Here is a 23,045-nt window from a genome sequence, read left to right as displayed (position 1 = left end):
CTTTCGCATAGTCAATAAAGCAGAAGTAGGTATTTTTCTGGAATTCTCTTGCTTTTTTGATGCAAAAAACAATTTGATCTCTGGTTCCTCTGCCTTTTCTAAAACTAGCTTGAACCCTTACAAATAGCTGTGAAAAGAAGAGAGGTGAAAGGCAAAGGAGAAAAGGAAAGATATACGCATCTGAATGCAGAGTTCCAAGGAAAAGCAAGGAGAGATACTAGAAAGCCTTCCTCAGCAATCAATGCAAAGAAATAGAGGAAAACAATAGAATGGGAAAGACTAGAGATCTCTTCAAGAAAATTAGAGATACCAAGGGAACATTTCATGCAAAGATGGGCTCAATAAAGTCAGAAATAGTATGGATCTAACAGAATCAGAAGATATTAAGAAGAGGGCAAGAATACACAGAAGAACTGTACAAAAAAAATCTTCACGACCCAGATCATCATGAAGGTGTGATCAGTCACACTCAGCTAAAGCCGGGCAACCTGGAATGTGAAGTCAGGTGGGCCTTAGGAAGCATCACTACGAACAAAGCTAGTGGAGGTGATGGAATTCCAGTTGAGCTATTTCAAATCCTAAAACATGATGCTGTGAAAGTGCTGCACTCAATATGTCAACAAATTTGGAAAACTCTGCAGTGGCCACAGGATGGGGAAAGGTCAGTTTTCGTTCCAATCCCAAGGAAAGAAATGCCAAATGAATGCTCAAACTACCACACAATTGCCCTCATCTCACACGCTAGGAAAGTAATGCTCAAAATTTTCCAAGCCAGGTTTCAGCAATATGTGAACCGTGAACTTCCAGATATTTAGTAGAATTTACCAGTAAAGTCATTTGTGCCTAGAGTTGTCTTTGTTGGAGAGTTTTTAACGATTATAAAGTTTTTCTTGAATGGCTAGAGGAGTTTTTAGTTTATCTGTTTCATCTTAAGCAGGTTTTTATACTGTCTTTCCAGAAATTTGTCCATTTCAATAAAATGGTTGGATTTATAGCATAGAGTTGTTAGTAAATTTTTCTTATTCTTTTAATATCTGTTGTGTTGTTCCCTTGTTATTTCCTGAAATTAGTTTATTGAATTTGCTCCTTTTTTATCTTGGTCTGTCTGGTTATATGTTTATGAATTACATTAATCTTTTCAAATAGCCTGCTTGGAGTTTTATTGGTTTTCTTTTTTTTCTGTTTTTCAGTTTCATTGATTTCTGTTCACATCGATATTGCTTTGAGTTAATTTACTGTTCTTTTTGGTTTTCTTAAGGTGGAAGTTTGGATAGTTCTTTTGCTTAATATAAACATTTAATTATGTAAATTTCCCCAGAATGTCTTTTTAGCTCTATTCCACAAATTTTGATGCTATATTTCATTATTATTGAATCAAAACATTTTCTAATTGCTCTTGAGACTTCCTCTTTAACCTATAGGTTATTTAGAAGTGTTTTAATTTCTGTATATTTGGATATTTTCCGGATGTTTTACTTATGTCTAGTTAATTTCATTGTGGCAAAAGAGTACACCTTATATAAACTTTGGGTTTTGTTTCTAATTCATTGATGTTGGTGTTATAATTCAGAGTAGAGTCAATTTTAGATTCTGTTCCATGTGTGCTTGAAGAGACTATATTGCTCTTGTTAGGTGGAGTGTTCTCTAAATGTCGGTTTGATTGATAGACTCTGTCAACCAGGTGTTGTATAGTTTTACTGCTTTTTGTCTACTTGCTGCTTCACTTATAAAGAGAGAAGCATTGAAGTCCACGGTTTTAATTGTGGATTTGTCTGTTTCTCTTTTTGGTTCAGTGGTTTTGCATCAGTTATCTCAAACCCTGTTTTTAGGTACATGAATAAATTATTTAAGATGTTTCATGCTTTGGGCAAATTGATTCCTTTATTGTTATGTAATAGTCTTTCTTAAACTTAACAATTTTTTTTTCTTTGCTTTGAAGTCTATTTCAGTAATAATGTAGTTACTCTAGCTTTCTTCTGATTAGTGTTTGCATGTTTTGTTTCATTTTTTTCCTTTCCTTCTGCTTTTAACTGTATACAGGCATATCTCAGAGATATTGGGGGTTTGATTCTGTGCCACCTCAGTAAAGGAAATACTGCAGTAAACTGAGTCACATGAATGTTTTGGTTTCCCAGTGCATATAAAACTTAATTTATATTAAGTATGCAGTAGCATTTCATCTAGAAAAATCAGTGAGCACTTTATTTCAAAAATACTTTATTGCTAGAAAATGCTAACCATCATCTGAGCCTTCAATGAGTCATAGTCTTTTTGCAGTAGTAACATAAAGATTACTCATTTTAGATCACTATAACAAATATAATAATAATAATTTAAAAGTTGAAATATTGCAAGAGTAACCAAAACGTGACACAGAGGCACAAAGTGAGCAAATATTGGAAAAAATGATGTCAGTAGACTTGCTCAACAGAAGGCTGCCACAAACCTTCAATTTGTATAAATAAATAAATGCAGTAGCTGAAAAGTAAAATGAGATGTACCTTTTTACGTTTAAAGTAGATTTCTTGTATCTTGTATCTTTCACTCCATTTTTTTTATTTCTAATATTTCCATTTGACTTTTTAAAAACAGATTTATTAAGGTTTAATTCACATACTGTATAGTTCATCCATCTAAAGTACATAGTTTAGCAACTTTCAGTATGTCATAGAGTTGTATAACTCAATTTTTTTATAGCACATTAGTTTTTTAACATCTTCTCATCTCAGAAAGAAACATACCTGTTAGGATTCAGTCTCCATTCCCTCTCCCCAACACCAACATTCTCCCCTCTCTTTTTTTCTGTCCCTGTAGATTTACTTATTTTGGACATTTCATGTATATAATCATATAAGATCTAGACTTCTTTGACTGGTTTCTTTCACTTAGGTTTTTTTTTTAAGCATGTTGTAACATTTGTTGGTGCTTAATTTTTATTAATAAATAATGTTCCATTGTAAAGATATATATTCTTATTTATCCATTAATCAGTTGATGGACATTTGGATTATTCCCGCTTTTTTTGACTGTTACAATTAATGCTGCTATGAACATTGATGTACAGGTTTTTGTGTGTGTATGTTTTTTCAGTTCTCCTGAGTATGTATTTACAAGTAGACTTTCGGGGTTATGTGATACTTTTATATTTATAACTTTTAGAGGAACTGCCAAATTGTTTTCAAAAGTGACCATACCTTATTATTTCCTACCAGCAATGCAAGAAACCCAATTTCTTCGCATCCTGACCAATGCTTTTTTTGCTCTTTTTTTTTTTAATAATAGTCATTTTGATCAGTGTATCATGGTTCCTCCTTGTGGTTTTGATTTACATTTCCCTGATAAGTAAAGATGTTGAGAATATTTTCATATGCTTTTTGGCTATTTATGTAAAACTTCTGAGGAAAATATATTTTCAGATTCATTGCTTATTTTTAATTGAGTTATCTTTTTGTTATTGAGCTTTAGGAGTTTTTAGTATATTTGAGATGCCACTTCCTTATCAGATACGATTGCCAAGTATTTTCTCTCATTCAGTAGGTTTTCTTCTCGCTTTCTTGATTGTATCCTTTGATGCAGAAAAGTTTTTAATTTTTTAAAAATCGAAGTATAATTGATATATAACATTGTATTAGTCTCAGGTATACAACATATTTTTATACCTTACAAAATGATCACCACAAGAAGTCAAGTTAATATCCGTCATCATACATACTCACAAACATTTTTTTCTTATGAGAATTTTTTATGATTTACTTTCTTAGCAGCTTTCAAATATGCAATATAAGATTATTAACTATAAGGACTTCCCTGGCAGACCAGTGGTTAAGACTCCATGCTTCAATGCAGGGAGCCTGAGTTCAATCCCTGGTTGATGAACTAAGATCCCCCACACACACCACAGCCAAAATAAATAAATAAAATTTAAAAATAATATTAACCATAGTACCATGCTGTACATTACATCCAATGACTTATTTATTTTACAACTCAAAGTTTGTGTTATATTTTGTACCTAGCTTTGTACCTCAAAGCTAAGTATTATATTTATTTATTCATTAAAGATTTTACATACAAGTGAAATCGTATGGCTTTTGCCTCTGTCTGACTTATTTCCCTTAGCTTAATTTCCTTAGGGTCTGTTCATGTTGTTACAAATGACAAGATTTGCTTCTTTTTTTAAGGCTGAATAGTACTCCATTGTATGCACGTGTGACAGTACATTCATGTGTGTGTGTGAGGGTATGCGTATATATTACATTTTTTAAATTCATTCATCCATCAGAAGGGTATGTGTATATATTACATTTTTAAAAATCATCCATCAGTGGGCACTTGGGTTATTTCCATTTCTTGGCTATTGCAAATAGTGCTGCAGTGAACCTCAGTTCAGTTCAGTCACTCAGTCGTGTCCGACTCTTTGCGACCCCATGAATTGCAGCATGCCAGGCCTCCCTGTCCATCACCAACTCCCGGCGTTCACTCAGACTCACATCCATTGAGTGAGTGATGCTATCCAGCCATCTCATCCTCTGTTGTCCCCTTCTCCTCCTGCCTCCAATCCCTCCCAGCATCAGAGTCTTTTCCAATGAGTCAACTCTTCGCATAAGGTGGCCAAAGTACTGGAGTTTCAGCTTTAGCATCATTCCCTCCAAAAGAAATCCCAGGGCTGATCTCCTTCAGAATGGACTGGTTGGATCTCCTTGCAGTCCAAGGGACTCTCAAGAGTCTTCTCCAACACCACAGTTCAAAAGCATCAATTCTTAGGCGCTCAGCCTTCTTCACAGTCCAACTCTCACATCCATACATGACCATAGGAAAAACCATAGCCTAGACTAGATGGACCTTAGTCGGCAAAGTAATGTCTCTGCTTTTGAATATGCTATCTAGGTTGGTCATAACTTTTCTTCCAAGGAGTAAGCATCTTTTAATTTCATGGCTGCAATCACCATCTGCAGTGATTTTGGAGCCCCCAAAATAAAGTCTGACACTCTTTCCCCATCTATTTGTCATGAAGTGATGGCACCAGATGCCATGATTTTTGTTTTCTGAATGTTGAGCTTTCAGCCAACTTTTTCGCTCTCCTCTTTGACTTTCATCAAGAGGCTATTTAGTTCCTCATCACTTTCTCCCATAAGGGTGGTGTCATCTGCATATCTGAGTTTATTGATATTTTTCCTGGCAGTCTTGATTCCAGCTTGTGTTTCTTCCAGTCCAGCGTTTCTCATGATGTACTCTGCATATAAGTTAAATAAGCAGTGAACTTGGAGGTGCATATATCTTTTCACATTAGTGTTTTTGTTTTAATACCCAGAAGTAGAATTGCTGGATCATATTGTAGTTCTGTTAATTTCTTGATTAACCTCTATAATGTTTGCTATAGTGTCTGCATTAATTTACAATCCCACCAATAGTGTATAAAGGTTTCCTTTTTTCCCACATTCTCACCAACATTTGTTATTTCTTGTCTTTTTGATTATAGCAATTCTAACAGGTGTGAAGTAATATCTCATTGTGGTTTAGATTTTCATTCCCTTGATGATTAGTGTTATTGAGCATCTTTTCGTGTACCTGTTGGCCATCTGTATGTCTTTGGAAAAATGTTTATTCAGATCCTTTGCCCATTTTTTCATCCTTTTTTTTTTTTTGCCTTTTGACAATATGAGTTCTTTGTATATTTCTGTTAGTAACTCCTTAATAAATACATGACTTGCAAATATTTTTCCCATTCTGTAGGTTGCCTTTTTATTTTGTGCGATGTTTTCCTTTGCTGTGAAGAAGCTTTTTAGTATGATACAGTCCTTGTTTATATTTTATTTTTTTGACTTTATTTCCAAATATGATTTCAAAAAAAATTCTAAAATTGATGTCAAGAACTTTCTGCTAGTTTTCTTCTAGGAGTTTTAAGATTTTAGGTCTCACATTCAAGTCTTTAACCCATTTTGAATTACTTTTTTGTGTATGGTGTGAGATAGTGAGATAGTGGTCTGCTACTGCTAAGTTGCTTCAGTCATGTCCGACTCTGTGCGACCCCACAGACGGCAGCCCACCAGGCTCCCCCATCCCTGGGGTCCTCCAGGCAAGAACACTGGAGTGGGTTGCTATTTCCTTCTCCAGTGCATGAAAGTGAAAAGTGAAAGTGAAGTCGCTTAGTAGTGTCTGACTCTTAGCGACCCCATGGACTGTAGCCCACCAGGCTCCTCCGTCCATGGGATTCTCCAGGCAAGAGTACTGGAGTGGGGTGCCATGTGTATGGTGTGAGATAGTGGTCTAGTTTTATTCTATTGCATGTGGCATTCTTTTCCATGTCCAGTTTCCACTACTGTTTATTGAAGACACTGTTCTTTCCTTACTTATATTTTTGGCTCCTTTTTGTAAATCGCTGCTGTTCTGTGCTAAGTCACTTCAGTCGTGTCTGACTCTTTGCAACCCCATAAGACCATAGCCTGCCAGGCTCCTCTGTCCAGGGAATTCTCCAGGCAAGAATACTGGAGTGGGTTGCCATTTCCTACTCGAGAGGACCTTTCTGACCAGGGATTGAACCTGAGTCTCTTGCGTCTCCTGCACTGGCAGGTGGATTCTTTACCACTAGCGCCACCAGGGAAGGCCACATATGAGTGGGTTTATTTCTGGGCTCTCTATTCCATTAATTTATGTGTCTGATTTTTATGACAGTGCCATACTGTTTTGAAACTGTAATATAGTTTGAAGTCAGGAAGTGTGACACCTGCAGCTATGTTCTTCTTTCTCAAGATTGCTTTGTCTATTTTGGGCCTTTTGTCATTCCATCCAAATTTAGGATTTTTTATTTCTGTGAAAAATATCATTGAAATTTTGATGTATGGCCTTTTAAGCAATTTACATGCATATACACAAAACGTCCCAACCAAAAGCAACAAAATACTCTTCTCAAGTATCCATGGAATATTCTCCACAGAATATTGTTTGTTAGCTCACAAAACAGGTCTTAAAATTTTAAGATTGAAATCATATATATGAAGTATCTTTTTCTAACCACAATAGTATGAAACTAGAAGTTAATTGTAAGAAGAAATCTGGAAAATTCACTGATTTGTGGAGAATAAACAGTATGCTACTGAAAGAACCAGTGAGTCAAAGAAGAAACCAAAAAGAAATATAAAAAAAACCTTGAGAGAGGTGAAAAGGCAACATACCAAAATTTATGGGGTACCGCAAAAAATAATTCTGAAAGGGAAGTTGCCAGCAATAAATGCTTACATCAAGAAACAAGAAAAATCTTAAACAACTTAACTTTAACTTCTAAAGAAACTAGAAACAAAGAAGAGATGGTGTCTAAAATTAGTAGAAGGGAGGAAATAACAAAGATCAGATTTGAAATAATTATAATTGGAAATGAACAACAGGCAAGATCAGTGAATCTCAGAACTGGTCATTTGTAAAGATAAACAGGCAGACCTTTAGCTAGAATCATCAAGAAAAGAAAAGAGAACTCAATCAGAAGTGAAAGAGGAAACACTGCAACAGATACCACAGAAATACAAAGGATTGTAAGAGACTATGGGGTACCCTGGCTGAGATGGTTAAGAATTTGCCTGTAATGCAGGAGACCTGGGTTCGATCCTTGGGTGGGGAAGATCCCGTGGAGAAGGAAATGACAACCCACTCCCAGTATTCTTGTGTGGAGAATTCCATGGACAGAGGAGCCTGGTGGGCTACAGTCCATGGGGTTGCAAATAGTCAGACACAATTAAGCAACTAACAGTTTGACTTTCATGGCAAATTGTTTGCCCACAATATGATGACCTATAAGAAGTGAATAAATCCCTAGAAGCACACAACCTGCCAAGACTGAATCATGAAGTAAAAATCTGAAAGTTCAGTTACTAGTAAGGAGATTGAATTTAAATAAAAAACCTCCTAACAAACGAAAGTCCAGAACCAGATTTCTTCACTGGTAAATTCTACCAAACATTCAAAGATAAAATGATCCAGTCCTTCTCAAAGTCTTCCAAAAAATAGAAGAGGAGGAAATTCTTCCAAGTACATTTTATGAGGCCAGCATTACTCTGATACCAAACCAGACAATGATGCCACAAGAAATGAAAATTATAGGCCATTATTGCTGATGAACAGAGATGCAGAAATCCTCAATAAAATATTAGCAGAAATCCTCAACAAAATATTAGTTAACTAAATTTACCAATACATTAAAAAAGTCATTCACCATGATCAAGTGTGGAGTGTATTCCAGGGATGCAAAGATGGTTCAGATTCCTCAACTCAATCAATATGATATGCCACATTAATAAAATGGAGGGCGAAAATCATATGCCACACTAATAAAATGGAGGGCGAATATCATATGCCACACTAATAAAATGGAGGGCGAAAATCATATGCCACACTAATAAAATAGAGGGCGAAAATCATATGCCACACTAATAAAATGGAAGGTGAAAATCATATGCCACACTAATAAAATGGAGGGCGAAAATCATATGCCACATTAATAAAATGGAGGGTGAAAATCATATGACCCTCTCAGTAGATCCAGAAAAAGCATTTTATACAATGATATGATAAAAAAAAACTCACAATGGAGTGGATATATAGGGAAAGTTTCTCAACATAATAAACACCATATATGACAAGTCAACAGCTAATATACTCAGTGGTGAAAACTGAAAGCTTTTTTTTTAAGATCAAGAACAAGACAAGGATGTCCCCTCTCACCACTTTTATTCAAAATAGTGTTGGAAGTACTAGCCATGGAGGTCAGAGAACAAAAAGAAATAAAAGGAATCCAAATTGCAAAGGAAGCAAGACTGTTAATATTTGCAGGTGACATTCTTTACAAGCTTTAAGAAAGTAGATAAATGTTACATACTGTTATTTTGAGTTGTCAACCATTGTCTAGAAATGCTATATAATTAAACTCAAGTGACATATGAGAGAAATATCTTAAGAGTTGGAGGCTTCTCAGCTATACACTTAGCCACACCCCCTTATTTCACTAAATAAATCTTAGACAATTAGTAAAAATTAAGATTTGATTTTCTTTTCCATTTTTAGTGTTAAATGTTTACAAAAGACAGTGAAGGATTCTTATCATATAATGTGTAGACCATGTGCCTGTGAACTTGAAGTCTGTGCCAAGTGTGGAAAGAGAGAAGACATTGTTATTCCGTGAGTATTTATTTTTATGTTTGCGGTTTATTCTTTTAGTAAATGGTGTGTGAATTTTCTTTTAAAGAAACATTGAGTAGCTCTGAGAATCTTAAGATACAGTATATCGCAGTAATGTAGACTTTTTCTACCCAATAGGAAAAAAAAAAATCTTAATTATTCAGTGTTTCTATCATTATAATAAAAGCAAAACATCATTTTTAGGAAATTAAAATATTTATCTGTGAGAGCCACATTTATTATATATTACAAAAGAATTATTCATTGTATAACGTCTTTTCTTTAATGGACAGCATGAATTAATTTGTTTAATCATGCTTTATTGACAGCAGTATTATAATTGGTTGGCTCTTCAATTAAGTTAATCTTCAAGGATCTTTTCCTCTTTATTCATTAAGCTCTTATTAATCAAGAAGTGTAGTGTAAAAGTCTTTTCAGTCTACCCAAACAATGCAATCTTGAGAAATAAGAGTTTTTTTCTTCCATCTCTAGGTTTAATAAAGAACCAGAGAAGACAGAAAATGTTGAAAATAATTTATGTTCCAGCCATAGAAGCTGCAGAAGGAATGAAGAAAATGATGATGATTTAGATTTTGATATTGATTTAGAGGACGCAGAAGAAGAAGACAAATAATATAACTATAGTAAAAGTCAGTTTTAAGACATGAAATTCTGACCATCCTTTAAAAATTTTGTTTTCCCTCTTCATTTTCAGCTGTGCTGGGTCTTTGCTGTTGCTCGGACTTTTCCCTGGTTGCGACGAGTGGGGTCTTTTCCCTAGTGGCCGTGCTCAGGCTTCTCACTGCAGTAGCTTCTCTCGTGGAGCATGAGCTTCAGTAGTTGACGCATGTGGGCCCTAGAGCACAGGCTCAGTAGTTGTGGCTCATGGACTTAGTTGCTCCCCAGCATGTGGGATCTTCCCAGACCAGGGATCACACTCTTGTCTCCTTCACTGGAAAACAGATTCTTCACCACTGAGCCACTAGGGAAGCCCTCGGAACATCTTTGAGAGACATGGTAGTGCTTAGTCACTCAGTCACGTCCAGCTCTTCGCGACCCCAAAGGCCTGTAGCCCGCCAGGCTCCTCTGTCCTTCGATTCTCCAGGCGAGAATACTGGAGTGGATTGCCATTTCCTCCTCCACGGGAATCTTCCTGACCCAGGGAACAAAAATTGGTCTCCTGTATTGCAGGCATATTCTTTACTGTCTGAGACTTTGAGGGTTTAAAAAAATGTGGAATCCTAGTAAGAATATTGGAAAAACCTATAGAAAATACATGGACAGTATGAATTGTGTATGATATTTGAATGATGATAAAACTTTTATCCAGAGGTTTCTTGTAATATATTTTAAAGTAGCATATGCTAGTGTATCTGCCAAAATGAGTATTGGAGTATCATATTGCAGTTTATGAAAATTATTGAGAAGAATACACTATCCAGTATCTAACTAAACAAGATTCAGAATTGATGGTTGTATAAGAACTCATGGAAGAATAAAATGACATTCTTATGTTGCTAGCCTCAAAAACTGGTCTTAAGGAGGTATCTTTTGATAGACTGATCTCAGGTAAATATCCCAAATTTTAAAAAGCCCTCTTGCTTATGCTTGGTTATTACAAAGCAAAAAGTTTATTATTTTTAATAGTAATATTTAACAAATCAATTCAGTCACTCAGTCATGTCCGACTCTTTGCAGCAAACTCTTTGCAGTCTTGTCCGACCCATGGACTGCAGCAAACCAGGCTTCCCTGTCCATCACCAACTGCCAGAGCTTGCTCAAACTCAGATCCATTGAGTCATTGATGCCATCCAACCATCTCATCTTCAGTTGTCCCCTTCTCCTCCTGCCCTCAATCTTTCCCAGTATCAGGGTCTTTTCCAATAAGTCCATTTTTTGCATCAGGTGGCCAGAGTATTGGAGCTTCAACTTCAGCATCAGTCCTTCCAATAAACATTCAGGTCTGATTTCCTTCAAGATGGACTGGTTTGATCTTGCAGTCCAAGGGACTCCCAAGACTTCTCCAATACCACAGTTCAAAAGCATCAGTTCTTTGGCACTCAGCTTTCTTTATAGTTCAGCTCTCACATCCATACATGACTACTGGAAAAACCATAGCTTTGACTTGATGGACCTTTGTCAGCAAAGTAATGTCTCTGCTTTTTAATATACTGTCTAGGTTGGTCATAGCTTTTCTTCCAAGTAGCAAGCGTATTTTACTTTCATGGCTGCACTCACCATCTGCAGTGATTTTGGAGCCCAAGAAAATAAAGTCTGTCACTGTTTAACAAAGACAGCAATTTTTCTTTGAAAGTGTTTTTATGTATTTTATTACATTATTTTTACATTTTTTCTCATGAAATTTATATACAGAAAAAATGTATAAAATATATACTTTAATAATTATAAAGAAAAATCATCCTTCTATTTTGAAGATGCACAAACCTAAAGAGTAGCAATGTAGTACAATGAACCTTTATATACTCTTCACTTAGATTCACAGTTAACATTTTGCCACACTTTCTTTATATTTGTATAGATATATGTGGATATATTTTTTATTTGCTGACACAGTTGAAAATAAGCGTCAGGCACTGGTTTTGAAGTTTATGTGAACAGACTTATACTATGCCTGTTAGTTTATATCTATCTGTTATTATTATTATTATGTAGTTTGTGAGACTGATACATGTTGTTGCAAGAGCTCTAATTTGTTAGTTTTACATTAGTGTTTTTTCTATTGTATTTACATACCACAATTTATCCCCTCTAATAATGAGGGACATTTGAGTTATTTAAAAATTTTCCTATTAAAAACAATACTGAGTGTTTCGTGGTATAAATGTCTTACTTCTTGGTACATTTTTTAAGTATGTAGTTGAAGATTGAAATGTTTCTTGGTGTACTTGTTTCTCACTACCGTCAACTCAAAAAGTATAGTCACAACCTGAAAGTACAGTTATTTTATTTGGTGATAATGTTTAGGACTCTAAGCCTGGACAACAGCATCTCAGTAGCTCTGAGAAAACTGGTCCAAGGAGGCAGGAGGGAAGTCAGGCTATATACAAGTTTGCAACAAGGAGAGCAGGTAGTCTTGAACATCAAAGATCAGGTATCACTAAGGAATTTAGCATTCTCTGGAAGGGTGCAAGCCTTGGGGCTCACTGAATTCATCCTTTCATATGCACCTCAGATACCTGGGCCTGTCCTGTCCCCATCCTGTCCCCTAGTTCATCTTGCTTCTTGCATTTCCCCAGCTCCTCAGCAGTCACCCTGGAGGTGGCATCATCCTCTGATCACAGCTTGGAGTGTTCGCATTCTCTTTTGGAGGCCCGAAACCACTGACGGCTGTGGCATTTCTTACTGATTAATATGACAGGAAATATTTTCATTTCACACTACATTTTCTGTTAGGTATATCTAGCAGTGGTAGAGGACATCCGGTATATGCATCTTCACTATTACGTGTGCTATGTAATGCTATCTCTCCAGAAGGATTATTACCTCCCTTCCGTCTAGCAGTGTATTAGAGTTCCTGTGCGACCTTTCCAGCACTTGGTATCATACTGTTAACATTTCTGTCAGTTTAATGTGTGTGTGCAACATATGCCTTCGTCGTCTTAATTTGTATGTCTCTAATTACTAATAAGCTTGAGCCCCCTTCAATGTTTATTGACTATTGACTTTTGGATAATAGATGATATTAAGGAATTGTTTAATTAATGGTAAAGCATGATAATTTATTTGAGAAATACATATTGAAATATTAAAGGGTAATGGTCAATTTACTTTAAAATATTTTAGGATAAAAAAGTACAGATACAGAGAACATTTCAGTGGTATCAAAACTATGTTACTTAGGAATAAATTTTAAAAACATTCAAGAACTCTGTTGACAAAAATCAAAATCTTATCAAGACATTAAAATTAAATGGAGACATAAATGGAAAAAGATAAAAATAAATGAAGGGAGATCTCATGTTTGTGATATAGAAGCCTTTAAGTTTATAGTCTACAGAAATTTTTTCTACCATAAATTTGTGTGGCTTACCTTTTGTTTTGTAAATTTGTTTTCTGAACTGTGTAACTTTTGTGGTTAAAGAGCCAACTTAATTATTATTAGACCTAGCATAAATTCTTTCTCATCTGAATAAGTTATTATTCCTCAGATTACCTTCTGAGAGAGAAGTTTAACAAAGAGCATCACCTAGTGACATATACTAATATCTGCATTTCATTCTTTAATGCTAGGAAAAGTTTTATTTTTTTCAACAGACAGAAATTTGTTACATTTAGGTCATTTACATATCTAGGTATTATCCTTTCTAATCTAAAAATTATTTTTATTGGATCTGAATCCTGGCTCTGCCAGTTACTCTAGCTGTATGACTTGATACCAATTAATCTTTCTGTGCCAACTAGGAGAGCACTAAACAACTGATATTATTATTGCTACTGTGATTTTTGTGTATATGTATTAGTAATGAATTAGTAATTATTAATTGAAATGAAATAATTAGTAAATAGTAATGAAGATGTCAATTTGGTGGTTTGCTTACATTCTTCAAAAGACATATATGTATTCCATATATACGTATATAAATATCAAATGCAGAATGTTAGAAGGTAAAAAGTTCTATGGAAGAAAGGCATGGTAGGGTGATTGGAAGTCTAAGGGCACAGATGGGGTGGGAGTGAGGGTGCACAAGTGGATTGAAGTGTTGATTTTTAAATAAGGTGCCTAGAAAACCATGTTGGGGAAGAATGTTCCGGCAGAAGAAACAGCCACTGCAGAGCCTCTAAAGCAAGGCTGTGCCAGGAGTGTTTAAGGAACAGCAAAGAAGGAGCTATTAAGTTGGAGAGTTGAAAGAGAGACGATCAGGAAGGAAATGGGAGGCCATATTATGTGCAACCTGCTTTTCTTTGTTTTTCAGCCGTTTGATTTCTCAGGTATGGAATTTTTTTAGTTTTATTGAAGTATAGATAATTTACACTGTTGTGTTAATTTCTACTGTCCAGTAAAGTGACTGTTGTATTCTTTTTCATATTCTTTTCCAGTACAGTTTATTATAGGATATTGAATATAGTTTCCTGTGAAAAGGATGTGTTGCTAGTATGCCTTTATTTGTTTACTTATTTGGCCATGAGACTTGCAGGGTCCCGTGCCTCCTGCAGTGGAAGTGTGGAGTCCCAACCACTGGACCACCAGGAATTTCTTCTAGTATACTTTTAAATCCACCTCAGTTCAGTTCAGCCGCTCAGTCATGTCTGAGTCTTTGTTATCCCATGGACTGCAGCATGCCAAGCTTCCCTGTCCCTCACCAACTCCCAGAGCTTGCCCAAACTCACATCCGTCAAGTTGGTGATGCCATCAACCATCTCATCCTCTGTCAGCCTCTCCTGCCTTCAGTCTTTCCCAGCATCGGGGTCTTTTCCAATGAGTCAGTTCTTGTGTCAGGTCAGATACCGAATTTTGCAGTTCCAAATGTTCATTTCATTCTCTTTCTAAATGTTTAAAAACTGAAATGTTCTGTACTACCTCTCTTCTACATATTTTTCTCTATTTTTTTAATGATTTAATCACAGTTACTTTGAAGTCCTTATTTTTTCTTGCTTTTATTGATTATTTTATCTCTTGGTTATTGGTCATTCTTCCCAGCTTTGAACATCTAGTAATTTTTATTGTATGCTAGCAATTGTAGATGGCACATTATAGACTTCTTCTGAAAAGTAAATTACTGCCGATCACCTGCTGCTGCTGCTGCTGCTGCTAATTCGCTTCAGTCGTGTCTGACTCTGCGACCCCATAGACGGCAGCCCACCAGGCTCCTCCATCCCTGGGATTTTCCAAGCAAGAACACTGGAGTGGGTTGCCATTTCCTTCTCCAAGCCAATCACCTGGATCCCTTCAAAACTTGGGTTTAAGCTTTATTAGGGGTAGTCTGTTTCAGTTTGACGCTTATTCCTGTCTCTTTCCCCTCAAGTTTTGTCTTTATTCCTAGGCATATATTTTCTGAGGTCTTAATGCCATTGGTGTTCACCAAAGGATCTTCCCCTGGGTAAGCCCATACGGCAACACTGGGTGACCTCTGAAGTATCTGCCTTGCAGCTGTTCTATGCTAGGATTCTGGAGGTTTGTCCTGCATGTGTATAGCTTAGGGGACTAAGGAGTGACTAGAGGAGAACCACGGAGAAGCCACTGGCACTCCACTCCAGTACTCTGGCCTGGAGAATCCCAGGGACGGCAGAGCCTGGTGGGCTGCAGTCCATGGGGTCGAGAAGAGTCAGACACGATTGAGCGACTTCACTTTCACTTTTCACTTTCATGCACTGGAGAAGGCACTGGCACCCCACTCCAGTACTCTGGCCTGGAGAATCCCAGGGACAGTGGAGCCTGGTAGGCTGCAGTCCATGGGGTCGCTAAGAGTCAGACACAACTGAGCGACTTCACGTTCACTTTTCACTTTCATGGAGAAGGCAATGGCACCCCACTCCAGTACTCTGGCCTGGAGAATCCCAGGGCCGGCGGAGCCTGGTGGGCTGCCGTCTATGGGGTCACACAGAGTTGGACACGACTGAAGTGACTTAGCAGCAGCAGCTGACAGTCTTTCCCACTACCATACTTTCATATTCTATTATTTGAGAAAATTTAGAGCTTTTCTCGCTTTTTTTTCTGAAGAACTTTTAGGTCCCAGATATCACTGCTGAGAGTGCTTACGTTTTAGGCCACTGCAGCAAAGAGTCGGACACAACTGAGCGACTGAACTGAACTGAGTTGTGGTGGTTTAGTTGCTAAGTTGTATCCAACTCTTTGCGACCCCATGGTAGATAGCCCACCAGGCTCCTCTGTGCATGGGATTTTCCAGGCAAGAATACTGGGGAAGGTTGCCATTTCCTTCTCCAGGGGATTTTTCCCCACCCAGGGATTGAACTGCCTGAATTCAAATCACTTTTTTGTACTTTCTTCCGATTGTTGATTTCCATATGTGAATCATGGGGCTTCCCAAGTGGCTTTAGTGGTGATACTTGTAATCTTTCTAATTAGTGATGTCACTTTATAGTTAGACCTACTTGAACAATGGAAGGGATATAGGTATTTACAAGCAATTCTGGATATACGTAATAGCTGTATTGGGAAAGTAAGTTGTGATTATCTCCTAATGTGGTAATAATTATTGGAAGAAAAAGTTGTTATATGTACTTGATGCACGTATTTTTTATATTGTAAAAGATAAACAGTATTGTTCTTAGTAGGTTTCTGTGTTTTTTAGATGACTTAACTAAGGCTAAGGTTAAGTAACTTGCAAAGTCAAAAAGATAATAAGTAATAAGCCTAAGGTTCATACCAAGTCTATGTGACTCCAAAGCCTACATTATTTCAACCACATTTACGCAAAATTACAAATATTCCATGTTCTTAAATGCTTTTCAAGCTACATTAAAAAAAAAACAATTATAGATATCCTCCATATAACTTGTGGCACAGAATTTTTGTCACTCATTATGTTCAAATATGTCAGTAATATTGAATGTTGCAAGACTGTATTCCACAGTTTTTACTGCCAACCCTATGGAGTCAGAGATGTGCGTTTGGATTATCTATGCTAAGGAGCTCCACAATTTCATCAATTAGGGAAAAATATGCGCTTCCGAATCTCATGAGACAATTTTTAAGTAATTAAAGCACCAGGCTTTCAAAAGATATCACTACATAAAACTACACATGAGGTTATTGGAAATTCTTGGATGGGGGAGAAAGAAAGAAATCTTGATACTAAGTTCCTATACACTGAAAGTAAGAGACAAATCCTTCTAAGGAAAGTGTTTGTAATAAGACGTCATGCTTGCTATTGGCTAATTTTAGTATTTGTGAAGGATAGGCCATTGAATAACAACATCTGCCAATTTGGGAATACAATAGCAAGCTTTAGAAAAAATATTTCTGGCAGTAGCAACTGTATGAACTGCCCTTCATTTCTTTGTTAAAACTAAGTAATAACATACTGCCAACTGTAATTAATATCACAGAAAAACTGAGAATCTTTAGTAAATCAAAGGATCAAAAATTTATGTTTTTAAGATTAGCTAGTAAATTAAAAATATAAATTAGAAAAGCATATTACATGACACTGAACTTTATAAATGTTTTTGTGCAGTTGAGCATGACCTTATCCTACTTTTTATTTTCACTTATTTAGTCACAAATTTATTTGCAGAGTAATTTTCTTTAATCTGTAAAACAGTTGTTTTTTTTCTTTTAGTATTATGAAGAAGAATCACAATAACATGGAGAACAATGACCTAAATGACTGATAGAGGAAATGAATTGGCTCTGGGGAAATGGCCAGGACCAGCTGAGATTAGGAAAGATGGTCTCCTACAGGACAGAACTGACATCCCATAGCAGAGGATATGACAGCATGTCCACGAAGTCCGGAAACATAAACTGGCTTTTAAACAATGTTATTTACACTTTCATATAGTATACTCAGTGTGTTTTCTGGTGAAATACTCTAAATTTAAAGCAATAGGTCCAATGGTTATTCTAGAAAAATACAACTGATACTCTATACAGTGTCCATAGCATCTAGAAAACAGGGAGAAAGATGTATTTAATATACTTCATCCCAAAGTATATTGAACATACTATTTGGAAGTACAACTGAATAGTTAGACACTGTTTAAAAATAAATTTTTTACGTTTCCTGCCTTTGCAACACTTGTGGCTGCCAGCTGAACAAGGCAGGTGCAGCAAGAGTGGCTGCCAGTGTACAGTGATGAAAACAAGACTTACTGAAACAAACAAGTGTTTCTTATAAATAATTTGGAAACAATTTTGGAATCCATTTCTTGGCAATGGAAATGGTACATTTCAGATCCCATTAAGAGATTGATTTATATGTGGGAAATCCTCAACTGGTACTTCTGGAAATACTTAGTGACGTTATGCCACTGTCCATAAAGTTGAAAGGATATCCTACAGAAAATGAAAATCCCAGAGGAAGACAGACGTGTTGGAGCATGCCGTCTCTGCATGGTCACAATTACCTAATAACAAGGTTTGTACTGGAGCACTGTAGTGACACAACCAGTTACAACTGAAATGGGCCCTGGAGACAGATTTGAGACAAAACAGGAATCCACAGAACAGTTTCGTTATATGTTTGAACAAGCATCCAACCAGGCAACCTTTCTCTATTTTTCCAGTCATAGGACTTCCTCTTTTTCTGTGATCCACCTAAGTACATTTGTCCATGTGTTGGACATACCTATCCTATAGTCCAAAAGTCAAGCATGTTCTTCCCAGCTGTAAACTGATGACAAAGATAATTAAAATACCATAGAATTGAACTTAAAGTAGTAAATTTGTTTTGGGTATTTTTTTACTTCAAAAAAAGCCTGCATGATGAAGATTTTGAAGGAGTTTCAACTTGGCTGCTGAGCCACCAGTGTTCAAGAAGCTATGAATCCACATGTGCAACTCTGCATTGATAGTAGACTGAATAAATTATATGCCTTACATGTGTATCTACTGTTCTTTTGTGTAGATGTGATTAGTTAAATGCATAAAGTTATTAATGACTTTATAGTATTCTTAAAATTATATTTCCTCAATTTATGCCACAATTTGAATCATTTATATAAATATACAGGGCTGTTACTGTCTTGGAACAGTGATTCTAGTCTTGGAAATGGTTGAGAATCATTGCTAAAAGTATCAACCTTCACTGTGCTATAAATTCTGTAAAATTCTATAAAAGCTTTTCCCACAACAGTGATAATTCCATCTCTATACTTTGTAAATGCTTTATTGAGGTATAATTTATATGTTAATAAAATTTACTTAAGTGTATAATTTTATGATTTGGTAAATTTACAGTGTTGTACAATTATCATCACAATCTAGTTTTGGTCAGTTTGCATCACTTCAAAAGGATCCATCATGCTCAGTTTTACTTGCTCCCCATTCTTATTCCCAGCCCCAGGCGGCTAATCTTTGTATCTATAAAATTGCCTTTTATGAACCTTTCAGATAGATGAAATTATAAAATATGTAGTCATTAAGTCTGGGTATTTTCATCTAACAACATTTTTGAGATAGATCATGTTGTAACATGTGTCAGTGCTTCTTCATTCTTTTTTGCTGGATAATATCCCGTCGTATGGGCATACTGATTTTGTTTACCCATTCCAATTTTTACTGTTTCCACTTGATGGCTATTATGAGTAATGCTATTGTGAACATTTGCCTTGTGTTTATATGGACATTCTTGAGTGTTCTCACCTAGGAGTGAGATTGACGGATCCTATGGTAAATTTACATTTAATTTTTAAGGAGCTACCAAACTGTTTTGCAGTGTGGCTTCACCATTTTAAATCCTGCCGTCAGGGTCGAGGGGTCCATATATTCCACATGTAGGAGTTCCATCTCCTCACCAACACTGTTGATCCATGTTGATTTGTCTCTGTTCTAATGGGTGTGAAGTTTATTGTGGTTTTAATTTGCATATTCCTAATGACTAATGTGATCCACACAGTCAAAGGCTTTGGCATAGTCAATAAAGCAGAAATAGATGTTTTTCTGGAACTCTCTTGCTTTTTCCATGATCCAGCAGATGTTGGCAATTTGATCTCTGGTTCCTCTGCCTTTTCTAAAACCAGCTTGAACATCAGGGAGTTCACAGTTCACGTATTGCTGAAGCCTGGCTTGGAGAATTTTGAGCATTACTTTACTAGCATGTAAGATGAGTGCAATTGTGCAGTAGTTTGAGCATTCTTTGGCATTGCCTTTCTTTGGGATTGGAATGAAAACTGACCTTTTCCAGTCCCGTGGCCACTGCTGAGTTTTCCAAATATGCTGGCATATTGAGTGCAGCACTTTCACAGCATCATCTTTCAGGATTTGAAACAGCTCCACTGGAATTCCATCACCTCCACTAGCTTTGTTCGTAGTGATGCTTTCTAAGGCCCACCTGACTTCACATTCCAGGATATCTGGCTCTAGATGAGTGATCACACCATCATGATTATCTGGGTCATGAAGATCTTTTTTGTACATTTCTTCTGTGTATTTTTGCCACCTCTTCTTAATATCTTCTGCTTCTGTTAGGTTCAGACCATTTCTGTCCTTTATCGAGCCCATCTTTGCATGAAATGTTCCCTTGAGAAATCTGTATGCAGGTCAGGAAGCAATAGTTAGAACTGGACATGGAGCAACAGACTGGTTCCAAATAGGAAAAGGAGTATGACAAGGCTGTATATTGTCACCCTGCTTATTTAACTTATATGCAGAGTACATCATGAGAAACGCTGGACTGGAAGAAACACAAGCTGGAATTGCCGGGAGAAATATCAATAACCTCAGATATGCAGATGACACCACCCTTATGGCAGAAAGTGAAGAGGAACTAAAAAGCCTCTTGATGAAAGTGAAAGTAGAGAATGAAAAAGTTGGCTTAAAGCTCAACATTCAGAAAATGAAGATCATGGCATCCGGTCCCATCACTTCATGGGAAATAGATGGGGAAACAGTGGAAACAGTGTCAGACTTTATTTTTGGCGGCTCCAAAATCACTGCAGGTGGTGATTGCAGCCATGAAATTAAAAGACACTTACTCCTTGGAAGAAAAGTTATGACCAACCTAGATAGCATGTTGAAAAGCAGAGACATTACTTTGCCGACTAAGGTCTGTCTAGTCAAGGCTATGGTTTTTCCTGTGGTCATGTATGGATGTGAGAGTTGGACTGTGAAGAAGGCTGAGCGCCGAAGAATTGATGCTTTTGAACTGTGGTGTTGGAGCAGACTCTTGGGAGTCCCTTGGACTGCAAGGAGATCCAACCAGTCCATTCTGAAGGAGATCAGCCCTGGATTTCTTTGGAAGGAATGATGCTAAAGCTGAAACTCCAGTACTTTGGCCACCTCATGCGAAGAGTTGTCTCATTGGAAAAGACTCTGATGCTGGGAGGGATTGGAGGCAGGAGGAGAAGGGGATGACAGAGGATGAGATGGCTGGATGGCATCACTGACTCGATGGACATGAGCCTGAGTGAACTCCAGGAGTTGGTGATGGACAGGGAGGCCTGGCATGCTGCGGTTCATGGGGTCACAAAGAGTCGGACACGACTGAGCAACTGAACTGAATGACTGATGTCGACTCTGCATCTTTTCATATGCTTATCAGCCAGTGGTATATCTTCTTTGCCTATTTCAAAAATTAGGTTGTTTTATTACTATTGTAAGATTTCTTTATATGTAGTCTATATACAAATCCTTTATCAGATATAATGTAGAAATACTTTTCTACTAGTCTGTGGCAGATATATAAATATAATTCAGTTTAAAAGTATGATTAGTCACATTAAGGAATTGTCAATGTAGAGACATAATAATCCCTCTGATTGCTATGGAAGCTTGCAATTCTGAAGCCTGACAAACTGTCCACTGCTCCTCCCAGCTACAGGCTACATCATTTATGAAAACTTTAGAACAACCTTCGTGCATGCAATTTTGTTTGGGTAGATTTTTAGAACTGGAAGACCAACAGAGAGCATGTATTAGTTTAGCACATTGCCACAGGAGGTAAGTTAGTATGAAATTTCATGTTAGGAGTTTTTGTGGTGATTATACTGTGGGCATGTCCAGTATGACTGGGGAAAGGAGGGGAGTGGCATCTGTTGAGAATGTGAAGAAATGGCTTTCACTATCTTTAAGTCAAAGTGGGATTTCACTATTTGGTTGTGTGTATAAATGTGTGTGTCTGTAAATAAATAAACATGTTTGGAGGAGGTGGTTCAACCAGGTGCTTCATGAAGGGTACAAAAGAATAACTGGATCTACCTTCAATAATGAAAACTGTGTATATAGCAAATCATAAAAGCCAAATGTAGATTCTCATACCAGCCTCTGGTTCTTCCCAAGAAAATGGTGTATAACCGTTGTAGTAGCTGGAATCATTTTGGTCCATCTTGAGACTTTTTTATTTGGTGGTTTTATTTTCAAGATGACTCTTGTCTACCACTGGATTGGATGGCTGCTTTTTGCCATGCTTCAGAGAACTGTTAAGTTTTTGTGTATGTTCTTATTCTAAATGAGTCTGCATCAGTTGTTTTCTATAGAAAACATTAAACAAATATCATATATAAAAATGCCCTACACCTGCAGTCTCTGCCTGATGAAGTTTTTTTTTCTCTTCTCTTTTAGAACGAATTTGTTCCTATTTGAATCCTGAGCTGAAAATATTTTCTCCACTGCTCAATCACTGTATTGCCAGTAACCATACCCTCCATCAAAAAAAAACATAGCAATTGAGGTATGATATTGGGTAGTGGTCCCCAGACCTGGGTGTATATTAGAATCACCTGTGATGTGTATTAAAGTGCTGATTCTCCAGTCCATTAGGCAAAGTTCTACAGACTTGATACCAGCTAATTCGGGGAGCCAGTAGGGAAGGCAGAAATGGCTCTGCAGGCTAGGGTCCATTTAAGCTCTCAGGTGTCATTACAGTATGATTAGCAGAGCTAGGAGGATGGACTCGCCCTGCTGGACAGCCTGGTACTACCAGAAACCCTCAGGCACAGAGCTGTTTAAACCTCAGATGTGGGGACAAGCTGGCCATATTTGAAAAAATTCTATTGTAAGGGGCAAATGTGGGTGACATTTAGGATCCATGGGGAAATATCAGGACAGAGTAAATCTTGTGCTATGTGAAAGATGTGGGAGAAACAAACTATTGGCAGGAGTCCCTGACTCCCAGCAGGATGGCTTGTGGCCACGTAGCCCATTTGGGTAGCAGCAGCTCAGCCTTTGGGACATAGCTGAAGGAGGGAAGAAGTGGGAGGGGTACTGAAAGGCAAATGCAGCCTTTCCTGGGCAGGGGTCA

The 23,045-nt window shown here is 37.0% G+C and overlaps 1 protein-coding gene across 3 annotated transcripts in view; it reads left to right on the top strand.

The window, feature by feature from the left end:
• Window positions 1-22,326, top strand: part of C2H9orf85 (chromosome 2 C9orf85 homolog) — a 74,090-nt gene extending 51,764 nt beyond the window's left edge. The window contains exons 3-6 of one of the 3 annotated variants that reach the window (XR_009599224.1): window positions 9,052-9,165; window positions 9,658-10,734; window positions 13,903-14,115; window positions 17,427-22,326. Coding sequence is in view for 1 of the 3 variants with exons in the window: in XM_004004307.6 (XP_004004356.2) it covers window positions 9,052-9,165; window positions 9,658-9,799 (256 nt within the window). In the remaining 2 variants the exon portion in view is untranslated. Of the gene's footprint in view, window positions 1-9,051; window positions 9,166-9,657 lie in introns of all 3 variants that reach the window. The other 2 variants (XR_009599225.1, XM_004004307.6) reach the window with 2 other exon arrangements.
• The last annotated feature ends 719 nt before the right edge of the window (window positions 22,327-23,045 follow it).

Source organism: Ovis aries, chromosome 2 (assembly GCF_016772045.2).
Source record: "Ovis aries strain OAR_USU_Benz2616 breed Rambouillet chromosome 2, ARS-UI_Ramb_v3.0, whole genome shotgun sequence".
In the NCBI taxonomy this organism is placed as follows: Eukaryota; Metazoa; Chordata; class Mammalia; order Artiodactyla; family Bovidae; genus Ovis; species Ovis aries.
The sequence above is the reverse complement of the archived record's forward strand: the minus strand, read 5'-3'. Positions and strand labels throughout refer to the sequence as shown.